We start from the raw sequence: 23,773 nt of genomic DNA on the forward strand, positions 1-23,773 counted from the left end.
ACATGCTCACAGCGATTCTTCGATTAAGTTTTCCGACGTTTTGGTGGTCCTTGTAGGCCGTCTTTTTCAAGCTGGTTTTCTTGTGTCGTCTGTGCAAAATGTTCTTGTTAGTAGTCCTTTCTACGGGTCATTTCGATTTAACGGAGTTCTTTTGCGGTTATGTATTATTCTTAACTTTGTGTTTGTGTTGTATTCTCGGGCTCTTGCTTTTTTCCCATTGTATTCTGTAGGGACATTTTTGGTTGTGTTAAGCTAGACCTCCGTTTTTCGTGTTTCAGTATTCGCCTTTGTTGGCCGATTCTATATGTCTGTCACATTCAAAACATGTAAACAAATTGGGGCAATGTGATGGATATGGTAAACCAGATGAAGATAGCAGAGGGAGAAAAAAAAAAAAGAAAAAGAAAAAGAAAAAGAAAAGAAAAGAAATTAATCAACCAACGAGCGAACTAATGAATGTACGGATGAACAACAATGAATGCATGGATGAATTATTTAATAGATGGATGGATGGAAGGATGGAGGCTACACCCCTGTGTATGTTTGTTTTTGTTGTATTTTTATTTTTTGCTTTGCTTTAAACATGTTTGTACTAGACCTTTTCCTATTTCACTTAAATCACCAACAAACGCAACAATGGTTCCAAGTCGAGGTAGCTGTACTGTATTTATCAAATCCAACCTCGAAATGGAACCATTGTATCATGGGCCACCATACTTAAGTGGCTTCGCGAAAAGTCTATTGTTTCTCCAAGATTTTTCAGCCTCAGTTCAATTATTTGCTTTAACAGTGTGTTAATCGTGATATTACGTTGTGTTGGGATAGAATTGAATCTGATCTTACAAAACAATATAAAAGTATCTATGAAGATGAGCCTTTGATTCTATCGAATTTCTCTCATGTGACAGGTGAAGACAAGAACAATGGGTCTGGCCTATCGTTACGGTTTGTTGCTTATCCTAGGCCTTACCGTAACCACGGCGAAAGCTGAAGGTAAAGCTGGGTTGTTGGTTAACGACGCTATCATAATATTTCATATTGTTATCAGGAGAGAGAAAAATATGTAGTCCATGTTTTAATCAATAATAGTTGTAAGCATTTCGGTTTGAACGCGTAAATTTTATAAGGCATCATTATGATGAATGCGTTATTCACCGTTATTCATGTCCAAACGCGAACTAGGCTTTAAATTTGCCACGTTTACTTATGACAGAAAACTGTCACAACCAGGTAACCCGGTCTACCCTGCGAACAGGATCTTGTTGCAGTCTAACACGAGCTACATTCACTGAGCATTCTCAAACCATTACTTACGCACAGTTGAAGTTGGATTAACCAATCAGAATTTGCTATCTACTCAGTTGAATGTTTGGTGTTTGCGCACTCACCAACGGTTCGTACTGAAGGAGGTCAAAAGGTAAAAAGCACCCCAAAATTAGGGCAAACTTCCTTAAATTTGATTGGTTACTTTTTTAACTTATTATTATTCCAGGCGGTTGTCCATCACCATGTTCCTGCTACCCATATTACGTCACAAATTGCGCAGGAAAGCAATTGGCCATGGTTCCTAATGGGACATTTGATAATAGAACAAATTACCTGTGAGTCAAGTCAGTGTATCTCTCTTTGAAAGCGGGCGCAATTGTAGGTTCCAATGCAAATCCTCTAAGAAAAGCTGGATGTTAAGAATGTGCTAAGGCTTAAAAGGGCAAAATATCAATAATAAAAAAAGTTTTTACAATCGGGCAATACTGAAACTATATCGTCAATCACATATAATTATTTTTCACTACCTTTACATACTCTGATTGATGTCAGTGTATTGCTTGATTTCCATGTCGAGACTGTTGTCTCGATCATCGCCAAGCAATAAAAAACATTAGTAATTGCATTCTCTCTGTCCTTACTTTACTTCTTCTTATTGGCTCTTTGTTAAGCTTTTCACCGCGATATCTTTATTCCATTTTAGATACTTAAATCACAACCAACTAATGTCTCTTTCTCCTGGAATCTTTAATCACCTCAAACGGCTCGTAGTACTGTAAGTTCTTGAATTTGACTGTAGCAAATTTGAACTTGTTTAAACATTTGCATTTGATGGTATCGTTTATTATATTCAAAATTACTTGACTAGCTCTTGACTGGTTTGCTGTTTTCATCTGCTTCAGGTATCTACATGATAACAAACTGACGTCACTTCCTGTTGGTATCTTTGATAACAATACACAGCTTCAATCTTTGTGAGTTTTTTAGGCTCTTCGTCGTTGTCGTTGTACTCGTTGTCATTTTTACTATTCTCTGCTTTAGATCTTTGAACAACAATCAACTGAAGTCACTTCCTGCTGGACTCTTCGACAACAACAAACAACTGTACACATTGTAAGCTTTAAAAAAAGTATCGATCAATGATTCGTCCGTCCGTCCGTCCGTCCGTCCGTCCGTCCGTCCGTCTGTCCGTCTGTCCGTCCGTCCGTCCGTCCGTCCGTCATTTCGTTTTTTTTACGTTCGTTCCGCGTTCCTTCATTCATTTATTTAATTATAGTCTTCTCTTCTTCAGTCTATTTATTGTTTCTTATCACCAAGTTAAGATTTTTATCGCGATAACTTTATTCAATTTCAGATATTTAAATCACAGCCAACTGATGACTCTTCCTACTGGAATCTTTAATCACCTCAAAAGGCTGCCACAAATGTGGGTTCTTGATTTTGCCAAATTAGGAATTACCTTTAATACCAATAATAGCGAATAATATCCATATGAAAATTTTTACTGTAAACTGACGTCAAAGTGAAAAACTTAAATAATCGTTCACTGGGTCGCCTGTAAGTGTTATTTACAGACTCACACAGAGCAGATAAAGAACCTCGTAATATGCTTACTCGTAAAAAATAATAAATGAAATTGATCACGATACACAGATTCAATCTTTGTGAGTTTTTTTGCTGATATTTGTAGACAATTCATGTCAATGTCAACTTAATTATTAGGGGGAAAAGACGCTGCCCTTTTGAGGTTTTTCAATTGACATCATCATCATACATCATCATCATCATCATCATCATCATTATTGACAAATTGACGATTAAATCCTATTATTATTGTTCTTTGTTTTAGATTTTTAAACAACAATCAACTGAAGTCACTTCCTGGCGGAATCTTTGACAACAACAAAGAACTGTTAAATCTGTAAGCGTTGAAAATATTTTATCTTTAGACATGATTAAGCCTAAGTAAATCAATATCTTCGCAGATGGCTAGAAATCCCCATATCTGGAACCCTAAGTAACACTTATCTACCACGAAATAAATTTGGTCTAAATATCATCCCACCTTCAGTCAAGTTCATTCAATGCCAAACCGTTACAAGAAAAGCCTTAAAATCATCTAAAAGCAGCGACATAAAATATCTTTGGACGTCGTCCAGTAACAGCTCAATGATTCAATATGATGTTTTTCAATCAACTAAAGAAGTACTCAAGAACTTTAGATCTGCACAAGAGGAAAAACTAACACATCATCTGCTATCACAAGGATCATTTTTCACAAACATTATGAAATACTCCCTGTCATCACTTCATTCAATCTGGTCTACCGCTCACGCTAATCTACCTAAGAACATTTTTAACTTTGCCATTCAATATATCAACAACTCACTACCTACATGCACGAATCTAGCAAAATGGGGTTTGTCAGCTAGTTCTGAGTGCTCCTATTGCAGTTCTTCAGAATCTCTTTGTCATGTTGTTGCTGGATGCCAATACTATCTATCACGTTTCACTTGGAGGCACGTTTCCATCTTAAATTTCCTCGCTGCATCACTGCTACCTAAACTCGACAAATCTTCATTATATGCTGACATTGAAGGCTATACCAGTCCCTCGCTTATAACTGGAGATGCCCACCGTCCTGATCTTCTGATAATTATTTATATAATTATTTATATATTATGTAATTATTTATATCTATTGTCCATCTGACTCTTTTCGCATTTAGATATTTATCAAATAACCAACTGATGATTTTACCTCTTGGAATCTTTGACCACAACCGAAAACTCATGTCATACCAGTAAAAATGTTGTTAGGCGTCTTAAAAAGAAAGGGTTAAATGTTATTCAATCTTATGCGTTAATTGTAAAGACATTCGATTCTTAATTCATTCGATTCGCCATTGATTCATTCATTAACTTCTTCATTCTTTCATACATTCATTCTTTCAGGTATCTACAGTATAACAAACTGACGTCACTTCCTATTGGTATCTTTGATAACAATACACAGCTTCAATCTTTGTGAGTTTTTTAGGCTCTTCGTCGTTGTCGTTGTACTCGTTGTCATTTTTACTATTCTCTGCTTTAGATCTTTGAACAACAATCAACTGAAGTCCCTTCCCGCTGGAATCTTCGACAACAACAAACAACTGTTAAAATTGTGAGCTTCAAAAAATTATCGATCAATGATACGTCTGCCGTCCGTCATTTCGTTCGTTCGTTCGTTCCGCGTTCCTTCCTTCCTTCATTCATAGTCTTCTTTTCTTTGAAGTGCCTCTCATTTTATTGTTTCTTATCATAATGTCAATTCATGTCAATGTCAACATAATTATTGCCAAAAGGAGCCGCCCTATTGACGTTACGCTGTAGAGAAATGTGTTTAAATCGAAAAAAGGAGTTAATATGATCATATAGATATAAAAATACAACTTTACAATTGTATTAATATTTATATGAACAATTTTACTGTAAACTTTTTTTTTCTGATAAAACGAAAAAAGTAAAATTTTCAATAGCGTGACGTCAAAGTGCAAAACTTTAAAAGTCGTCACTCCTTTATTAATCGTTTTTATTATTATTATTTATTATTATCATTATTGTTATTATTATTACTATTATTATTATTTTTATTAATATTGTTAATCCTTGCCAAGAGTCAGTCAGTGAGTGTAATTATTTATCTATTATCCATCTGACTCTTTTCGCATTTAGATATCTATCGAATAACTGATGATATTATCTCATGGAATCTTTGACCACAACCAAAAACTCTATCTGCTTTAAGTTTAATGTCATAAAAGTAAAAATGTTGTTAGGCTTCTTAAAGAGGAAGGGTTAAATGTTATTCAACATTTTGCGTTAATTGTAAAGACATTCGATTCTTAATTCTTTCGATTCGCCATTGATTCATTCATTAACTTCTTCATTCTTTCATACATTCCTTCCTCCAGGTATCTACAGTATAACAAATTGACGTCACTTCCTGTTGGTATCTTTGATAACAATACACAGCTTCAATATTTGTGAGTGTTTTCGGCTATTTTTTCGTTGTCACTATCATTTTTATTATTCTGTGCTTTCAGTAGATCTTTGAGCAACAATTATTATTATTATCATTATTATTATTATTATTATTTTAATTATCATTATTGTTATTATTATTATTATTATTGCCATTATTAACGTTTGCCAAGAGTCAGTCAGACAGTGTATTTATTTATCTATTATCCATCTGACTCTTTTCGCATTTAGATATCTATTGAATAACCAACTGATGATGTTACATCCTGGAATCTTTGACCACAACCGAAAACTCATGTCATACCAGTAAAAATGTTGTTAGGCGTCTTAAAAAGAAAGGGTTAAATGTTATTCAGCCTTTTGCGTTAATTGTAAAGACATTCGATTCTTATTTCATTCGATTCGCCATTGATTCATTCATTAACTTTTTCATTCTTTCATACATTCATTCTTTCAGGTATCTACAGTATAACAAACTGACGTCACTTCCTGTTGGTATCTTTGATAACAATACAAAGATTCAATCTTTGTGAGTTTTTTTCGGCTCTTCGTCGTTGTCGTTGTACTCGTTGTCATCTTTACTATTCTCTGCTTTAGATCCTTGAGGAACAATCAACTGAAGTCACTTCCTGCTGGACTCTTCGACAACAACAAACAACTGTACACATTGTAAGCTTTAAAACAAGTATCGATCGATGATTCGTCCGTCCGTCCGTCATTTCGTTCGTTCGCTCGTTCCGCATTCCTTCCTTCCTTCATTCATTCATTCATAGTCTTGGTAAAAAGGCATTGAAAAACGTTATGGCGATACAATTTGGAGACAGTAAAATGTTTTATCCAGAGGACATTCAGGGATTAAAATTTAGTAGTAAAAGTAAAACTGACTCAAGTCTCTCCACTAACCATGAAATCACGACCAAAGATCATAATATTGAATGTCACACTATGCTGTCCGACTGTCCGTACTGATAATTATTTCCCATCTGTCTCTTTTCGCATTTAGACACCTATCGGATATACAACTGACTTTCCTACCTCCTGGAATCTTTGATCACAATCGAAAACTCATTAAGCTGTAAGTTTGATCAATGATGTTTTACTAGACTACTAAGGTAGGGGTGTGCAGTAGTCACTGAACAATTTTAACATACAAGCCAGAGATAACTCGAATAAGAGTAGTATGCTGTCTATGCGAGATCAACAAAGTGCGAGACCAGCAAAGTGCAAGATCAATAAAGTGCGAGTTAAGCTGAAATACAATTTTCCCACTGTAATAATAGTCTAATTCAAAAATGTTTATTGCTGGAAGCATTCATCGAGGTCACGAAGGATTTAGTGACAGTTCACGAGGAAGACAATGTTGTGTTATGAGTCTTTCAGCATTATGCGCTCAGAACACAGAACTACTGCCGCCACTGTAGATCACATCCTTGCCGAAGGAGATCGAATATGCATCTATTTAACAGCAATAATTGTTTTGTAAAGTTATTGTTCCATATGCTATAGTAATTAATGTATTTATGCGTTGCACTGAATTGCATAATATTGTACATTGATTTTTATAAAGACACCAGCCACTTGACCTCCATGACACCTATTTTTATTACGTTATGATATTTATAACCTCTCTTGTATTCTTCTCTAATTGTTGATTTGCATGTATTTACAAAAAGAGTTGTGTACCATTTACTTTTTGTATACAATTATAGTCGCTTTAATTCCTTATACACTATAGACACTGTGTTGTTTTCCCACTATTATCATGGACTTGCACCTTAATATCTCAATAACATCTACAGGAACATATTCATATACAAACATAAGTAATGCCCTACAACACGTTTGTTCTTGCTACTTGTATCTATACGGTTTTGCAAATTATATAACAAAAGAGAGTGATGACGAATCTTTCTTGTTAAATTCCTCCAACATGGCGGCCGTGATAACCATCAATAGTATGGCCAGCTCTCTTTAAACTATTACGGATAACTGACATTCGGCTGAAAAATTAGTAGATTTAACTGGCAATTGGGTAACTCCAACTATGACGAAACACAAAATTCACGTCTTTAATAATAAATTTAATTTTGTTTACATTACATGGCGTCCTTGCTACTTGTATCTAGCCGGTTTGCAAATTTTGTTGTACGTAACTACTTATATCTTATTAACATTGGTATACATCCCTTCACATCATTGTATGGCACTCGCAGTATTCCATTTGCATATTGCAACGACTAGTATAACTTATAGCCTAGTAGTAGCTCATCCAATCAGAGCGCAGCATCGAGAATAGACCACTATAGTTGGATAAGACTAATTTTGGTTAGCATTTTCCCTATCAGAGACATTAATTTAGATTTCTTTTGTCGATTGAAAGTTATGGAATTCCAGCATGAGTTGGACTAGCGTTCACGATCAATTTAAAAGAATGAAAAATTCAGTCGTACTTTGTGGTTTCTATCACAAAAAGCAATATCGAATCCTAAATTCTGATTGGTTGACCTTGCGTTCGTTATAAAGGAAAACTCAGCTGACATATAGACTTTGCATCGTCACTTGATGGCAGCCATGAAAGTAGCCATAACAATAGAGACTCATACCCCCTGGGAAACTCAATTCTTTCTCATGTATATCAGTTTAGACCAGTTTCAATTGTTCCTGCCTACTGCGCATGTCATGGCTGTCATCACGTGATAGTGCAAAGCCTCTATAGTGTTTGTTCTATTCTTTCCTTACGTTCCACTTTTCCATTCAGGTTAAATGCGTCTTAAAGTTTGAAAAAATGACCCCTACTTTCTGATTACGAGAAATTTTGGCTCAAATAATAGACAAACTTCTTATTAAAGTCGAGTGACTAGATCTCGGGAAGGTATATTTTTATGAGTGAAGGGCTGCTAGAGCTTCAAAGGCGAGGGTTATCAGTAAACATGGGAACTTTTATGCATTTGGAAGGTCAAACCTTTTTATTTGTGAAGAAACCTGTTACCTGTTAACTTATTCAATAATTTCTTATTGAGTGAAAGGGGAACAAAGGGCTTCATCAAAACTCATAACTCAAATCTCAAATCCATAGAACAAAAATAGCTAAAAACTATAAAAGATACATCTAAAAGAAAATCAGCAGTAAACTGCAAAGAGTTAAAAACTTATCTCGTGCGATAACAAGATAGGTATTTTTGCAATGAGATAAGTCTTTTCTGTCTTACATTCCTTCCCATGAAAATAAAAGAATATTTTCAAAAGGCGTGGTCGCCATAATGGTTGGCATGAGATAAAAGACGACAGTACCAAGACCATTTTTGTTCAAAATCAACCAAAATGGCAGCAATGAAGTCACATGCTGATCACCAGAATACAAGTAGACCAAAAACTATAAGACGATTTGTCTTGATTTGGGACTGTTATTAATTCCATATTATTATTGTTATATGACTCGAATCTATCTTCCTTTTCAGGCATTTAACTTACAATTCACTGACGACCTTGCCTGTTGGAATATTTCGTAACAACCTACAGCTAAGATATTTATAAGTATTTCATGTCATATGATATTCTGAAAAAAGTACGGCCAAGAGGGCGGTGAAAGTGTTAGGTAGAGATAAAAAATTCAAAGAGATAATCGCTAGAATATATTTCAGTGTCTTCGAGGGATGGATGTTTCGGTCAAGAATTCATAAAACCAAATCAAGACAAAATGAACTAGTTCATTTTCCCTTAGTGAGTTTTAAAACGTTTTATCAGATCCTGTAGAAAGACATGCCACGAACACAATATTCACACATTCTGTGTTTTGAAGTACTTTCAGTAGTTTCAGATATTTGAATATTCCTTACAACAATCCCATAGACAAAGTTTATGTTTACTTATTTTGCAATTTCGAATAAATCAAACATTGTGCACTGTCAAGACCGGTTCAACATCAAAAGCGAACAAAGACCTAATAACAATAGGTTTCCTAACCATTCCCCTCTATTAACTAACGTTAAAAAATGGAGAGAGAAGGAACTGGAATTTTAAAAATACAATAAGAAGTAGCAAACTATTGGTCGGCCGCTCCCAGTTCGTTCTCTCTCGAATTTTTTTACGTTCAATTATGTATACATTATGTATACGAAATTTCAAAATTACCTATATTATATCAAGTTTCTGATTATTATACTTGCTTTTGTTTTAGATATCTGAGCAAAAATGAACTGAAATCGTTACCCCCTGGACTTCTCGATAACAACAAACTACTATCAATTTTGTAGGTTCTTAGTTTATAGAACAATTTTTTGTTTAAAAAATATGAATGAATTCAACGAAAAGACTGGATGTGTACTTTGGAAAGATACTATTTGACTCTTGTATCAGTTCTTTGGACCAAAACCAACTGATGTCTTTACCGGCGGGAAGCTTTGATAACAACATAGAACTTTATGACTTGTACTACCTCTAACTTTATTTTCTTTTCAGATTATTAGAGACAAACAAGTTAACTGAACTGCCTGATAAGATTTTTCGCAACACGACGATGCTTACAACACTGTATGAACATATATCTGTGTTAACTGTATTTATTATTCCATTCTGTTTGAGCAAATGTATTCCCGACATGCAACATTGCCCCTTCTAAGCTGCAAAGTAATTTCTCGTATCACAACATCTATTCGTCGCGCAACAGATTTTGGACCCGTATCTTGAAGAAAAACGATTAGTCTATCATATTGCGGATTTTTTTCCAAAACGAGTCAATCTCATGCGTCTCTACTCGCCCCGTTCTTGATGAGTGAAACAAAATGTTGGATGAGGACAACGCAAAGAGAGCTTAACGAGGCTCTGGGTAGCTTTGGTCTGGCACACCTAGCCGCATTGAAACGGCTACAACTTCGTCTAAAATAACTCGATCTTCAATCACATATCACACAATGTCAGGAAAAGATTAAAGGTTTCAAAAATGAGAAATTAGTTTAAAGCGACCTTTTCATTATGACGTAATGATGACATCATAGAAACCGTTTACCGCTTATTTTCTCGAAAACTAGACCTAAACTTTCAAAGCCACTTACACCAGTCGATAGTATTCATCAAGGCACCCAACATATTGCAGTATGAAAAAATGTATGAGAGCGTTTTCCAAATATACGCTTGACTTCCAAGTAATTCCTTGTCGTGTGCTGTTAGTTGTGAGCGTACTTATTTTTATTTGACTGAGTGGGTGGGTGGTTGGTTGGTTGGTTGGTTGGTTGGTTGATCCTCCGTCACGTAATAACTTACATTCTATAACATTGTTTGAAAGATACTCCATCTTATTTATTAGGCGAATATCCGTTGTTTCGCATATTAACCACTTTTTCTACAGAGGACTTGGCTACAACCAGATCTCCGTTCTCCACCCTGATACGTTCAAAGACATGTCCAGTTTGAATCATTTGTATGTACTACTAACTTTGAATTTAAATAATCTATTTTCGGTGTCTGTTTCTTTCCATGGCCTTTGCCATTGCCATTGCCATTACCATTGCCGTTGCCTTTGCCATTGCCATTACCATTGCCGTTGCCGTTGCCGTTGCCGTTGCCGTTGCCGTTGCCGTTGCCGTTGCCGTTGCCGTTGCCATTACCATTGCCGTTGCCGTTGCCGTTGCCATTACCATTGCCATTGCCATTGCCGTTGCCGTTGCCGTTGCCGTTGCCGTTGCCGTTGCCGTTGCCGTTGCCGTTGCCGTTGCCGTTGCCATTACCATTACCATTGCCATTGCCGTTGCCGTTGCCATTGCCATTACCATTGCCGTTGCCGTTGCCATTACCATTACCATTACCATTACCATTACCATTACCATTACCATTACCATTACCATTACCATTACCATTACCATTACCATTACCATTACCATTACCATTACCATTACCATTGCCATTGCCATTGCCGTTGCCATTGCCATTGCCATTGCCATTGCCATTACCATTGCCATTGCCATTGCCATTGCCATTGCCATTGCCGTTGCCGTTGCCGTTGCCGTTGCCGTTGCCGTTGCCGTTGCCGTTGCCGTTGCCGTTGCCGTTGCCGTTGCCGTTGCCGTTGCCGTTGCCGTTGCCGTTGCCGTTGCCGTTGCCGTTGCCGTTGCCGTTGCCGTTGCCATTACCATTGCCATTGCCGTTGCCATTGCCATTGCCGTTGTTGTTGCCATTGCAATTGCCATTTAACCTAACCATTTGTTTTAACCTAAAACTTAAAGCTGTTGTATTAAAATGGCTGGATGACCTTATACTAAATGTTTTCTGTAAGTTACCTTATTTTGTCATTAACAAGTGCTTTTTTAAACTGTTTTCTGTATGGTGTTTTCATTGTAGATATTTAGGTGGCAACAGACTAACGAATCTATCAGGAACATTGTTTCATAACAACACCAAACTGGGCTACCTGTAAGCATCCAATAGTGTTTTGGGAGTTGATATTTAAAATAACGTCCTATGTTTGCACGCGGTACCGCACGAAAAACTTGACCAGTACATAACATTTACACGGAACCGTCTTAATAGTATGAAAGGTACGTTTTGTCTACACAGAACCTTACCGGGCAAGGTGTTGACATGATACCAGTCAATTAGCAGATATTAAGTTACACTCTATGGCTTTCCTATTACTCAGTTTCTCAGTATTAGCTGGGACGAGTTCGTATTGCAGTGCATTATGGGGCTGTTTTAGTTGACGGAATATACGTCATCTTTGAAATATGTCCCCTACAACAGTCCCACAACGGACTGCAAGGCCAACTTGCCCAGGTCTTTTTTTCATTAAATCTTATTTTTGTAACTTATCAGTAAAAATAGGGAAAAGAAAATGATTCTACTAATTTATGTGCATATTTTTCAAAAATAACGATCACAGATCATTTGAGAATAATCTCTTGGAGGGATTGCCTGCAAATCTTTTACAGCAATTGAAAAATCTGAAAATCCTGTAAGTTCTTTTCTTTCGTTTCTTTATCACTTGTTTAATTTTGATTAGATATTTTCGTTAACTAATGGAGCGAGGCACAAGCAATTGTCATCTAACTAGGCAGCCCAATATTTAAACAGAAGGGATAATGATATCAGTACTCATGCATCATACGAAGTAGTGTTGCCTTAGAGTTTTCACTAACCCTATGACTTCGGCGTTAGAACGAGACATGTCATTTGTATTTTTATGTGTGTCACTGAAGACATCCAGAATCGTGATGGTTTTCAAGGAGTCACTGAGGGGTAGGGGGAAGGTCGACAACAACTTCCCTGTACCTTTACATTAGTTGTTTCTTTTTATTTCAGTGGGTTTGCTAGAAACAAATTACGAAGTCTGCCTGATGGGATCTTTAAAAATACCAGGAACCTTGAAACCCTGTAAGTTTATGCGGAAATAAAATTACTAAATTAATGACGCTCATACTTAACGAATATCAAAATATCGATATTCATGCGAATGTTGTACTATTTGTAGTTTTTTAGGTATGAATAATTTGTCAAGTGTTGATATCAAAAATCTTGGACAAGTGAGATACCTGTAAGTACACAAAACTGATAGAGTAATTTTACGCACAGGCAGCCCAGTATCTTTGTTGATCAGAATCAGTAATGATTAACTATTCAGCCAATTAATTAAGAAATATTATAAATTACTATTTCAAGGGAGATCTCGTGTGACTCTTACGCTCCCTTCGTGCTTAGCAATTATGCACGTGCACCTAAAAACTCGTTGAAAGTTCGAATCTTTTCAAGTTAATCTTACAATTTATTGCTTTACGGCAAATATTTGCATTTGTAAGAGAATGGAATTACAGGATACACGTACATTATCTCTTCTCAATGGATCCCCGGCCAGCCTTCAGATATGATTGATACCAAGAGAAAATGAACTTAAAGAAAGAATACCAACGCCCCATCATGAAAAATATAATAATAATAATAATAATAATAATAAAAAAAATAATAATAATGATGATGATAATAATAATAATAATAATAATAATAATAATAATAATAATAATAATATAAATAATATAAATAATAATATATTCATTGGGTAACTAATGCATAGGTATTTTGGTCGGGACGACCTACAAAACTTTCCGTAATAACCGGCAGGCCGGCCATATAAAGTGGGTGGCCATAGCATGGATTCCACTGTAATATATTTGCAAATGAATTGACATAAAATATATACATATTAACATCTTAAAACAAACACACACACACACACATATATGTATATACACTCACTCGATTGCAGAAAGGTTGTAGTATACATTTATACATATATCTAATTTATTCAGTATATTTAATGATATTTATTGTCTGTTTCATTCAATGACTGTCAAAATATTTTTTTTCTTGTCTATTAGATCGTACAGATTATAAATCAGTTAGTTTTAAGCGTTGAAAATGGTTATTTTGCATTATGCATCTAGATATAGACATTAGATATTTGTATCAATGTATACTACAACGTTTCTGCAATCGAGTGTGTATATATATATATATAATAAATTAGATATAATAAATTAGAAACGTTGTAGTATACGTTTATACAAGTATCTAATTTATTCAGTACTGTATACATTAATACATACATATACCTAATAAGATGCAAGATATCAAATATGATGCAGAATGTAAAACAAGCTTAAATACGACTGCTTAGCCACAACATTTTGTGGAAAATACTCTTTTAACTTGAGTTTGTGCAATACTTATGTCTCTGATATATAACAGAAGATGAATAAGACAAAATAAGTTACTTTTTATCGCTGTATATAAATATATGAAAAATCATGTTTATCTTTTTAAATTGATAAATGACATGCATGTCATTAGAATGCTTCATCAGAACAGTATCACATCCAAGTTGCTGAGTCGTGCAGTCTTGTACGCACTACCAAGACTAAATGCTCTGTAAGTAATGAAAGGTATCTTAACGGTATTGTCATAAAAAGTAGGTTTCTCTATGACGTGAAAGTAAAGGTATCTAAAACAAATAAATAAATAAATAAACAAACAAACAAAGAACAAATGGTTGAAAAGTAAACATAGGTAGGTTGAAAAGTAAACAGCAAATTAAACAAGCAAAGAAACCAACAGAAAACCACTGACCAGCAAACCCTATAAAATGGAAAGATCGTAAACGTTAACTTACTATTCTTCCAATGAATATCAATGCCATCGATACGCCGCAGTTTAATATCATAGTTGTCACATAAACAAATCTTTATGTACAGATACTTTCGGCCATTATGGCATCACTAACTTCCACACTACCAGAACCGCTTCCACACTTTCTTTTGTTCAGCTAATATAATAAGCCTTCAATTACCTTCTCACTTTTTTTCAGAAGGAAATGCAAATTTGAATAAAAAAAGAAACTTCGTGAAGCATTCTGGTAGGGGTAGTAAAATGAAGCCATCGTGCGAACGCCTATTTTCCTTTTAATTTTAATTTGCATTTTGCATTCCACTATATACAGCTGGGCATCATACAACAACATCGAAAACATCCAAGATTACTCTTTCATGAGATGTGGCTACTTATATCATCTGTAAGTATTTTTTGAAAAATAGAAATTACTTTTCACGTGATCTACTAGCTGGCAAAGTAGATTTCGTATTACTGTACAACCACAAGGTACGGAACTGTTCGATGACATAACTTTGGCCATTCACTACGCGCAAACGATTTAACCAATCAGAACGCTGGGACACGGCACCTTCACGGTCACCATAAGGGTTCATAAAGAAATCCGCTCTAAACCCATAGCTATTTCATGATGAGAGTTACTTTTGCTTCACTTTCTCAAGTTTTGTGTTTTTATTTAACAAGCCTGCTGAATAACAATCGACTGAAGCGCATTACGAGTGGAACGTTTAATGGGGCATTCGGTTTACAAATACTGTAAGTGACATCGCTAATGATCATTATCATATCGATAATTTACTTTATATCCTATTATATTTGATATAAAATCAATATATGCATCTGGCAATTGACATTATCATGAACTGCTGCCCAGTAGATAGAGTTCTGACATACAGAATGCCCTTATTATCCCCCTCCCCCCAAATTATCCAATTCCAGGTTTAGAACATGCGACACGTTCGACGGACACGAGTGAAAAAGGTCTGCGCATGCTCCGAATCCGAATTAGTCAAAACCGATGTAAATAAGCCTGAAGCGAGATGACGTTTTACCTCCGTCTCTAGACCATAATCCTTTTCACACTGCTTTTGTTCTTTAATTTTGACTATTGTTCCTGTATTCTCTAAGGAATCAAAAATTTTAATATGAAAGAAATTTAAAAACTATTATGGTATAGAGTCGCTTCAGCCTTATTTGGCTTTCAAACATGCCTGATAAAGCTAATTCTTTCATATTGTGTCTGTTAATACAGCATCTTAGTATGACAAAAGTATACTCGCGATTTTTTTTTTTTTTTTTTTTAATACTTGGAGAAAACATATTTTTCTAAATCAAACTCTTCAAAATTCTTAGAAAACGCACTGTAATGCAAGCATGTTTGCAAGTAATGCAAGTACGTTTTTTTTTCTCGTGTCCGTTCGATGTACTTCAAAGGGCTAACAGTGATTCAACCAGACCCGGTGTTCTGAATATGGCTTCGAATGTCAAATTCCCCTGATTGACAATAGCTTTATAACCAACAACCACTTTGGCTGGAACAGTTTTTTTTTGACACTAATAAATATCCACTTCCTTACTTTCAATAAGTTTTTTTTATAGTTTTCTTTCAGATAATCCAATAGAATACATCGCTAATGGAGCTTTTTTTGGGAATTTCATGCTCAATAGGCTGTATGTATTAATAGCAGACTGATTAATGGCGACTTAAGGAATGGTCAATACTTAAGCATGAAATACTGAAGCATAAAAAAGTTGATATATGAGATCATTCTTACAGCGAAGATTTGCCCAGTCATGTTTCGTAATAATATATTGTGAAATAACTTGTATCAAGATCTTGCATTTATTTATTTTCCATTGTTTCATAATAGCCAATAAAAATGCGTAAAATATCATATTCCCCAAGAGTCTTTAATATGTAAGAGTTAATTACCTAGAACGGTCGGAGGCAATAAGCCATATACATCCCTCAGGCCTGCGGCCCTCGGGATGTATAGGCTTACTGCCTCCGTTCTAGGTAATTAAGTATTTTATTTCTCAATTGAGAAGGTTTTCTATCAAATGTTGCTCATTATAAATGCGAAGTCTATATCTAGTTACTAACCGTGTTAATAATTAACAATATATTGACCTCGCATTTATAATGAGGGTTATAACAAAAATAAAGCCTTGTGAATAACAAAGAAAACCGTGTCAATTGAGAAATAAGAGTCTATCAAAACTGCCCTTTCTTCGCACCGTTGGCCGAAGGGCTAATTGGTACTGAAAATTGATATCGTGCGATTTTAAGGGGGAAACATACGCTGGTACTACGGGATTTGTTCAAAATGGGGGCGGGAAAATGGGATTAGGACCACCCCTTCAGAACCTTCTATACACTGAAAATGATGTATCTTTTACAGGTACCTATTGCAAACCAAGATCAAAAACCTTAACGTGAAATGGTTTAGTCCATTCGTGTACAGAATTAGAACAGCAATACAAATGTAAGAAATAATGAGTTTTCTATGCAGTCGGCTGTATTAGTTTATTCCGAATGACAAAACGTCTTGAAGTCTTTGTCATATTGGCGTCCGATCAGTCAGTTTTGAAATTTTACTGCAATTACTTATATGATATTTCTTTCGTTGACGTTAAACCCAAGGGTGGATCCAGCCGAAATTTTAGGGTTGGGGGGGGGGGGGGGGGGGGCTAATTGAGTTGAGGGGAGGGGGCTGATTGAGTTTCTTCCGTCAACAAGACGGAAAACAATTTAAAAAAAGCAGATATCCTTCAGTTTTGTTTTGTTTTGTTTTTCTGCTGAAGGGGGGTATCAGCCCCCCTTTACCTCCGCCCCCTGGATCCGCCCTTGGTTAAACCTGGTAATGTGAACTACGATATTTTAAGATGCCGGTATATCGGCAAGTTAGATAACATAGAGACAAACCGTTTTACTTAATAACATTTTCGAAAAAGAGTGGTAAGCAAAAACTCATATAGAGGAAATGTAAACGAGCATTCATGGATAGCTGGCTTTAATAGTTGTTTACTAAATAGTGTTTTTATAATTTTCGTATATTTTCTTTCGAGATATCCAACCGAAAATGCCGAGACAATAAAAATGTTAGACCTGAGTAGCAATTTGATGGCTGGGTACAGCAGCACTGGATTCCAATGCACTAATGACGCAGGCTACATATATTGTAAACCTTGTTTATCCGGGAGTTACATCACCTACAATGCTACAATACAAGAGTTTCTTTGCATTTCTTGTCCAGCAGGTAGGCCAACCAATCAGAGAGAAATAAAAGAGATCGGAATGTTTTTGACACATGTCATAGATGTTATGATTCCGCTGTGTTTCTTGATTGCAGACTCATGATTGCTGTCTTGTTCAAATTTCCCTGTCAAAATATTTATGAATACTAGTATTTCTAATAAATTATATATGCAAAAGTAAAAAAAACTTCACTGCATGGAACAAATGCATGAGTATTCTTCACAATATTGAGGCTAACGTCGAGAACTGAAAACATAAGTCAAAACAGAAGATATAATTCTGTTATGCGCCGTTTACGTGAATGTAGTCTCCTAAACAGACTCATTTCTTTTCTGTCACGCAACGTTGCCCGATAGACCCTAAGAACGTCTGCGTAAGAGGCTAATATGAATGAAGTGTGACTCCATTTCATGGTAGTGTGACTAATGATATATAACATATAAATTTAGGTGGGTTTTACCAAGACGCACTTGCATTCTATGGCGAACGAGCGTATGGTAATGGATGCCAGATGTGCGACAACGGGACGTTTGTAAGAACAGCACCAGGAAGAAGAAAAGAAGACTGTAAACCATGCCCTGAGGGTACAACGAACATTCTTATTTTATTTATATAAAAAGGGAGGGAGGGACGAAGGGACGGGCGAAGAACCAAGAAAGGGATGAGGGAACAGGAGGAGGAACGAAAGAAAAAGATGGAAGGAAAGAAAAGGACCAGGAAACAATCTTGCATTTTGGGAACTCATTTTTCAACATTCCATAGATCATTTCATTGATCAATTCATACTAATGTTAATTTGGAGAGATTTTCTTTTGTTTGTTACACATTTGAATCTTGTTCTAACAATTTATTCAAGTGACATGTAAAACCCTTTTATAGGAACAAAAAATGATGGGTTTGCAGGCTTCAGAGCCTGTGGATGCCAAGACGAGTTTTATCGTCTCGATCGCTTTGACAAGTGCTACCCTTGTCCTGACTCTGGCGTCAGGTGTTTTAACGAGTCGATGACCCTGGAGGCTGGGTACTACTGGCAATGGATTTCCAAGTCAGAGAAAGATTACTACATCAACTTTACCAATAACCTACAAATCTTCGACGACAGCTATGATAGAGACCTTGTTCAGTTTAATGGATCTTTCCCCAAACATTACCAATGTCCACGATCAGAGTCATGCCTTGGAGGACTGGACGCTGAATGTGCTGAGGGTTACACAGGTCCCTTGTGTGCTGTATGTGACAAGAAACATTACCAGCTCATTGCAACGTGTTTCAAGTGTCCAGCTGTACACTGGCTTATTTTTCAGGTATAAAAAAAATTGTTTTCTAAATAAAATTGCTATTGACAGCTAAACATACATTACTTTTATTCGATTGCTATTTTATAGATTTGTGCAATCTTATTGGTTGTTGTGATAATCATTTACGTGGTCTTCAAAGGAAAGCAGCGCAAAGCAGGAGCTAAGCGCTCCCTTACCGACATCATCCTTGCTCGTCTCAAGATCATCGTGTCCTTCTATCAAATCTCTTCTGGTACACTCGACGCATTCTCGTACGTTCAGTGGCCAAGTGCCTTGACCAAGATGAGTGAGTACGCCAAATTCGTTCAGCTGAACATCCTGCAAATTGCACCTCTACATTGCTTCAATTCTCGTCTTAAGATGGATGCGTACGCAGATCTTGTTATCACGTGTTCCATGACTGCTGGTGTCATTCTTGTAGCTTTGGCCTATTACCACCTAAAGCGTGTTTATCTTAGCAAGAGGGCTGGAAAATCGTCCATTCAAACTGACCTAGACGCTACTAAAGAGGCTTGCTACCGAAATGTTTTCCTGTTCATTTTCGTGACTTACCCACAGACATGTTCAAAGATATTCCAAATGCTTCCTGCATCTTGCCACAAAATCTGCCAAGACAGCAGTGAACAACAATGTTCCTCCTACTTAAAGGCTGACTACTCCATAACTTGCTTTACTGACAAATACAACCAGTATGTGATCCTGGCTTATGCTGCATTGATCTACCCTTTTGCTGTTCCATTACTAACTGTAGCAGTTCTGTGGAAGTATTACCACAAGAAGACTTTGCAAGAAGCTGCAAATGTTGCTTTGAGTGATGAAGAGTTGAGAAGTAACACAAAAGAGTCGGAAAAGCGTACTAGATCCGTTGATGAAAGAAAACAAGTGATCAAAACAGATAGTAAGATGTGTCAGAACACAAATATTTCAAAAAAAGAAAATCATGTAATCAAGAAAGGAGACGAACATCTCGAGGTGATATCTGAAGAACAAGACACGATTGCTGTTGCCAACGAAACTGCGTCACCAAAAAAGACACCCAACTCAAGACATATCCGCTTCATGGGTGGCGAAGTAAAACATGACCAGTTACAACCAGTTGGAAATTATCCAGATGAGAACAAAATGTCCAGAGATGAGAAGAGGCCAAGACGTCAACCACTTTCTCTATCAAAAGCTGTCCGTGCAATATCTGAGACAAAGAAAGTCTTTAGTAACCAAAAGGGGTCCACAAGCGAAAAGAAAGGCAGGCGACTTGGAAGATCTGTTGTAGCTACTGTCCCAATTGTCGCAGGAATGAGTTTCATATTTGAAAACTACGCAGATAATTGTTGGTTCTGGGAAACTATTGAGATGACCAGAAAGCTGTTGCTGACGTCTTCTTTGGCTTTGATTGGCGCAGAAGGACGAAACTCTCTTGGAGTTGCTTCAATGCTTTCAGGTAAACATAACAAAATTTACTAGTGACCAGAACTATAAATTCCCAAATTATTGTATTCGCTTTTTTGCATTTACAGGCTGCTATGCCATCCTTCACGCTCACTTTATGCCGATTCCTGACAAGTTCGAGCATGCTCTTCAGTTAACGTCGCTTCTGGTAACATTTGCTAACACGTGTATTGGGATGATGCTCAAGATAGACCAAGGTGCCTTGCTGGATGCTGATGCTAAGATCATGGATTCCTTGATCATCACAGTACTCTTGGTGACTGCTAATGTCATGGTTACTGCTCTTGTTGTCGGTAAGTAATGGACACGCATGCTTGTGTTCGTTATACACTTTTTGATGACCACGATCTCTTTGTAAAATGTTTCATTTGCAGTAAAATATTCGGTGGCAGTTGGTCAAAGTATATATTATCTCATCAAGAATCCTCGTTGTTCTCTGTCTTGCTGTCTGTCAATCATGCTGACTATTGATGAGGTACAAAGTGAAGCAAGAAGCATGGCAAGCAACAGCGGCTGGAAGACGAAAAATCTTGTCAAGCCCAGCAATGATTTTCAAGGTAAAAAATCAATTTGCACTTTTTGATGTGAAAAGTAAAAAATGAACACTGTGAAATAAGAAAACGTATTTCACACTCGTATCAGACGTCGGTCCTTCTTTACAAAAGCAAAGACTTATGTCCAAAGCGTCAGAACTTTGAAGTGAAAATCATACCTATTTTATTGGATGGTATTCAATAAACATATTCTAATCCATGCATATGATTTTTTTTTCTCACAACTTTGAAAAAAACTAGCTTGAAAACTGGTTTATTCTCGTTATTATGGGCTCAGTACATTAATCTTTGATTTGCTTTTTTGTTTGTAGTATCTGGTGTACGGGATGCTGCAGGAGAATATGGTTTAACTGAAGTTGATATGAATGATGGGGGTGAAAGTAATGAAGACCAGGAAGGAGATGAAGAGGAGAAGATCAATGACGAAGATGAACAACAAGGAAGAAATAATTAATCAGCCAAATTGTTTAAAAAGGCCAGTCGCATCAACCTTGAACAACGTAGACGAAAGACCAAAAATGGCGCAAACAATCCTTGAAACAAGCTTTTCTTCTTTTCATTGTTCACATATACACAACCTACTATGAACGAAGCGTCGGAAAGCTTGATTTTTGTCGGTGTTTCGATTCATAATATAAACGTAGATGATGATAATAATTCTGTATATAATCTTAAAGTACTTGAGCATGTATTAATCTTTTTGTATCTGGTAAGTGTAATTCTTAAAAAAATGTTCTTCTTACATTTTTTGCTTATACACAACCGACAATATATATATGACCTAGTAAATAGAGGAAGCGTCGGAAAGCTTGATTTTTTCGGTGTTTCGATTCATAATATAAACGTAGATGATGATAATAATTCTATATATAATCTTAAAGTACTTGAGCATGTATTAATCTTTTTGTATCTGCTGAGTGTAATTCTTAAAACAAACTTTTCTTCTTTCATTTTTTGCTTATACACAACCGACAATATATATACATAACCTAGTTATGGACGAAGGGTCAGAAAGCTTGATTTTCGTGTTTCGATTCATATATAAATGTAGATGATGATAAAAATTGAATTTATAGTTTTAAAACACTTATGCATATATTATTCTTTTCGTAGCTGCAGAGTGTAATTTGTTTTGAGTTGTAAATATATGTATACATATATGAGTATATATTGGTATATTGAAGAAATAGAAAACGCGCGAGCGTGCTGTGTGCAGTTATAAAGTACGCGGGGGTTGACAGAACATATATACGAATTTCAACAACCGTTATTTTAAATAGGAATGAAGCACCTGAGAGTACCAGCGCGTGCTGTGTGCTCTCATAAAGCACGCGCTCACAACCAATCAGAACACGAGATTTATAATAGTTATTTATAAATATTTGTCAGTCAGGGGGCCGCAAAAAAAACCTTAAAATATTTCCTAATCTTTTTTTCTTTTTATTCTTCTGGGTTTTCCCCCTTTGTTTTGTTTTGTTTTTGTGTGTGTGTGTGTGTGTTTTTTTTTTTTTTTTGTTTTGTTTTTGTTTTTGTTTTTGTTTTGTTTTTTTTTTGTTTTCTGTTTGTTTGTTTGTTTTTTGTTTGTTTGTTTTTTGTTTGTTTGTTTTTTGTTTGTTTGTTTGTTTGTTTTTTGTTTGTTTGTTTGTTATGTAATGACCACCAAAATGGTTTCTGAACTCGTACTGGAAATTGTGCAATTATAAACTATTTGATTTTAAGGACTATTGATCGTATTCCCACATTTTCTCCGGGTCCTGCAGTTTTCCTTCCCCCAACAAAAGCATGTCAACACTTTCAGTTAGAGCTCAACTATAACTTGAGCGCATAACATAATAAAAGCCTGTTGCTGATATGCGATCATGAATATAGATGTTGAGGTTATATTTACGAAAGGAATACAAATTAAGAACAAATTAGACACTTATATGAAGGGATAACACATATTGTTCTAGAATAATATCCCCAAAGGCTTCCATTTGAAGACAATAAGTCCTTTATATAACTCATATAGCAACACGGTTAGTTCTATTCTAATCTCATTATTCTTTAAAACCACGTGTCTATAATAACGACCAAGAAACGCAACTCAAAATAAGACGTTTTTACTTTCTATATTTTTATTGCGCAGCAATTGTTGTACGTTTTGATCCATTTTTGGCTCATCTTAGCGCTAGACTTTTAATTTATCCTATCAATATTCCTTTGATGTAGGCCCATCCATTATTACAACCATGCAACTAGGCAGTCAACGTTTTTTCACACCACATGATTCTATACTTTTCGTCTTGGGCTTTAGACTCCTATAGTAATTGACAAATGAGAGTAGAATATATGTTGTAATGTCTTAATTTTGACTTGTTTTTAATCTCATAGATAAAAAACGAACATGGGAAAAGAGTCGGTCATGTTAGACACGAGTTGTTCCCTGGTCAACAAGAATGATTGCATGCAATTTTAAATTTGAATTATGTATTTTCTGCTGAAACGTATTCACTGTCAATGCCACTAGGAAAGTATCCAAACTCCAAAGTATATCAGTGGAGCACAAGGGTGACTTTTCAATGATCATTCAGCAAAAATTGATAATTTAAAGCTTATGACTGAGCTCGAGACCTCGATAATTTACCGTTTACTAAAGTGACCCGTTTTCCTTTAAGTTTGCGACTCATAACTATTGAATATATAAGTAGTCCTGAACGCGTTAGTAGCATTTCCTTCCTTCGTCTTTCTAACGCTAGGATATCTTAATTTTCGCTAAGCTCTATTTTTTCTTGTTCC

At 35.9% G+C, this 23,773-nt stretch overlaps 2 protein-coding genes and 1 long non-coding RNA gene across 3 annotated transcripts; all 3 read left to right on the forward strand.

Annotated features, from left to right (window-relative positions):
* Positions 1 to 5,748: 5,748 nt before the first annotated feature.
* On the forward strand, positions 5,749 to 6,512 carry LOC116295951 (uncharacterized). The gene is made up of 3 exons (XR_004197068.2): positions 5,749 to 5,820; positions 5,889 to 5,960; positions 6,295 to 6,512. It is a non-coding gene; the product is annotated as an uncharacterized LOC116295951 (long non-coding RNA).
* A 71-nt stretch (positions 6,513 to 6,583) lies between these two features.
* On the forward strand, positions 6,584 to 14,845 carry LOC116295939 (uncharacterized). Its single transcript, XM_031703896.2, has 10 exons — positions 6,584 to 6,708; positions 9,469 to 9,540; positions 9,750 to 9,821; positions 10,636 to 10,707; positions 11,625 to 11,696; positions 12,163 to 12,234; positions 12,582 to 12,653; positions 12,751 to 12,813; positions 14,124 to 14,201; positions 14,770 to 14,845. Exons 1-10 carry the CDS (start codon positions 6,584 to 6,586, stop codon positions 14,843 to 14,845), a joined length of 774 nt encoding a protein of 257 aa, XP_031559756.2.
* Positions 14,846 to 17,623: 2,778 nt separating this feature from the next.
* LOC116295938 (uncharacterized) lies at positions 17,624 to 21,777 on the forward strand. Its single transcript, XM_031703895.2, has 7 exons — positions 17,624 to 17,698; positions 18,147 to 18,281; positions 18,577 to 19,001; positions 19,083 to 20,433; positions 20,510 to 20,734; positions 20,816 to 20,998; positions 21,307 to 21,777. The coding sequence occupies exons 2-7, from the start codon at positions 18,209 to 18,211 to the stop codon at positions 21,447 to 21,449; spliced, it is 2,400 nt and encodes a 799-aa protein (XP_031559755.2). The 5' UTR covers positions 17,624 to 17,698; positions 18,147 to 18,208; the 3' UTR covers positions 21,450 to 21,777.
* Positions 21,778 to 23,773: the final 1,996 nt, after the last annotated feature.

The sequence above is a fragment of the Actinia tenebrosa genome, unplaced genomic scaffold (assembly GCF_029948245.1).
Source record: "Actinia tenebrosa isolate PJP-AT-01 unplaced genomic scaffold, QUT_ActTen_1.0 PGA_scaffold11__36_contigs__length_13525064, whole genome shotgun sequence".
NCBI lineage: Eukaryota > Metazoa > Cnidaria > Anthozoa > Actiniaria > Actiniidae > Actinia > Actinia tenebrosa.

Coding starts and splice junctions, on each gene's coding strand:
- LOC116295939 (XM_031703896.2), top strand. CDS start 6,584: ATGTTTATTGCTGGAAGCATTCATCGAGGTCACGAAGGATTTAGTGAC. Junction 9,541..9,749: donor AACAAACTACTATCAATTTT/GTAGGTTCTTAG, acceptor TTTTCTTTTCAG/ATTATTAGAGACAAACAAGT. Junction 12,654..12,750: donor ACCAGGAACCTTGAAACCCT/GTAAGTTTATGC, acceptor TACTATTTGTAG/TTTTTTAGGTATGAATAATT.
- LOC116295938 (XM_031703895.2), top strand. CDS start 18,209: ATGTGCGACAACGGGACGTTTGTAAGAACAGCACCAGGAAGAAGAAAA. Junction 20,434..20,509: donor AGTTGCTTCAATGCTTTCAG/GTAAACATAACA, acceptor TTGCATTTACAG/GCTGCTATGCCATCCTTCAC. Junction 20,999..21,306: donor GCCCAGCAATGATTTTCAAG/GTAAAAAATCAA, acceptor TTTTGTTTGTAG/TATCTGGTGTACGGGATGCT.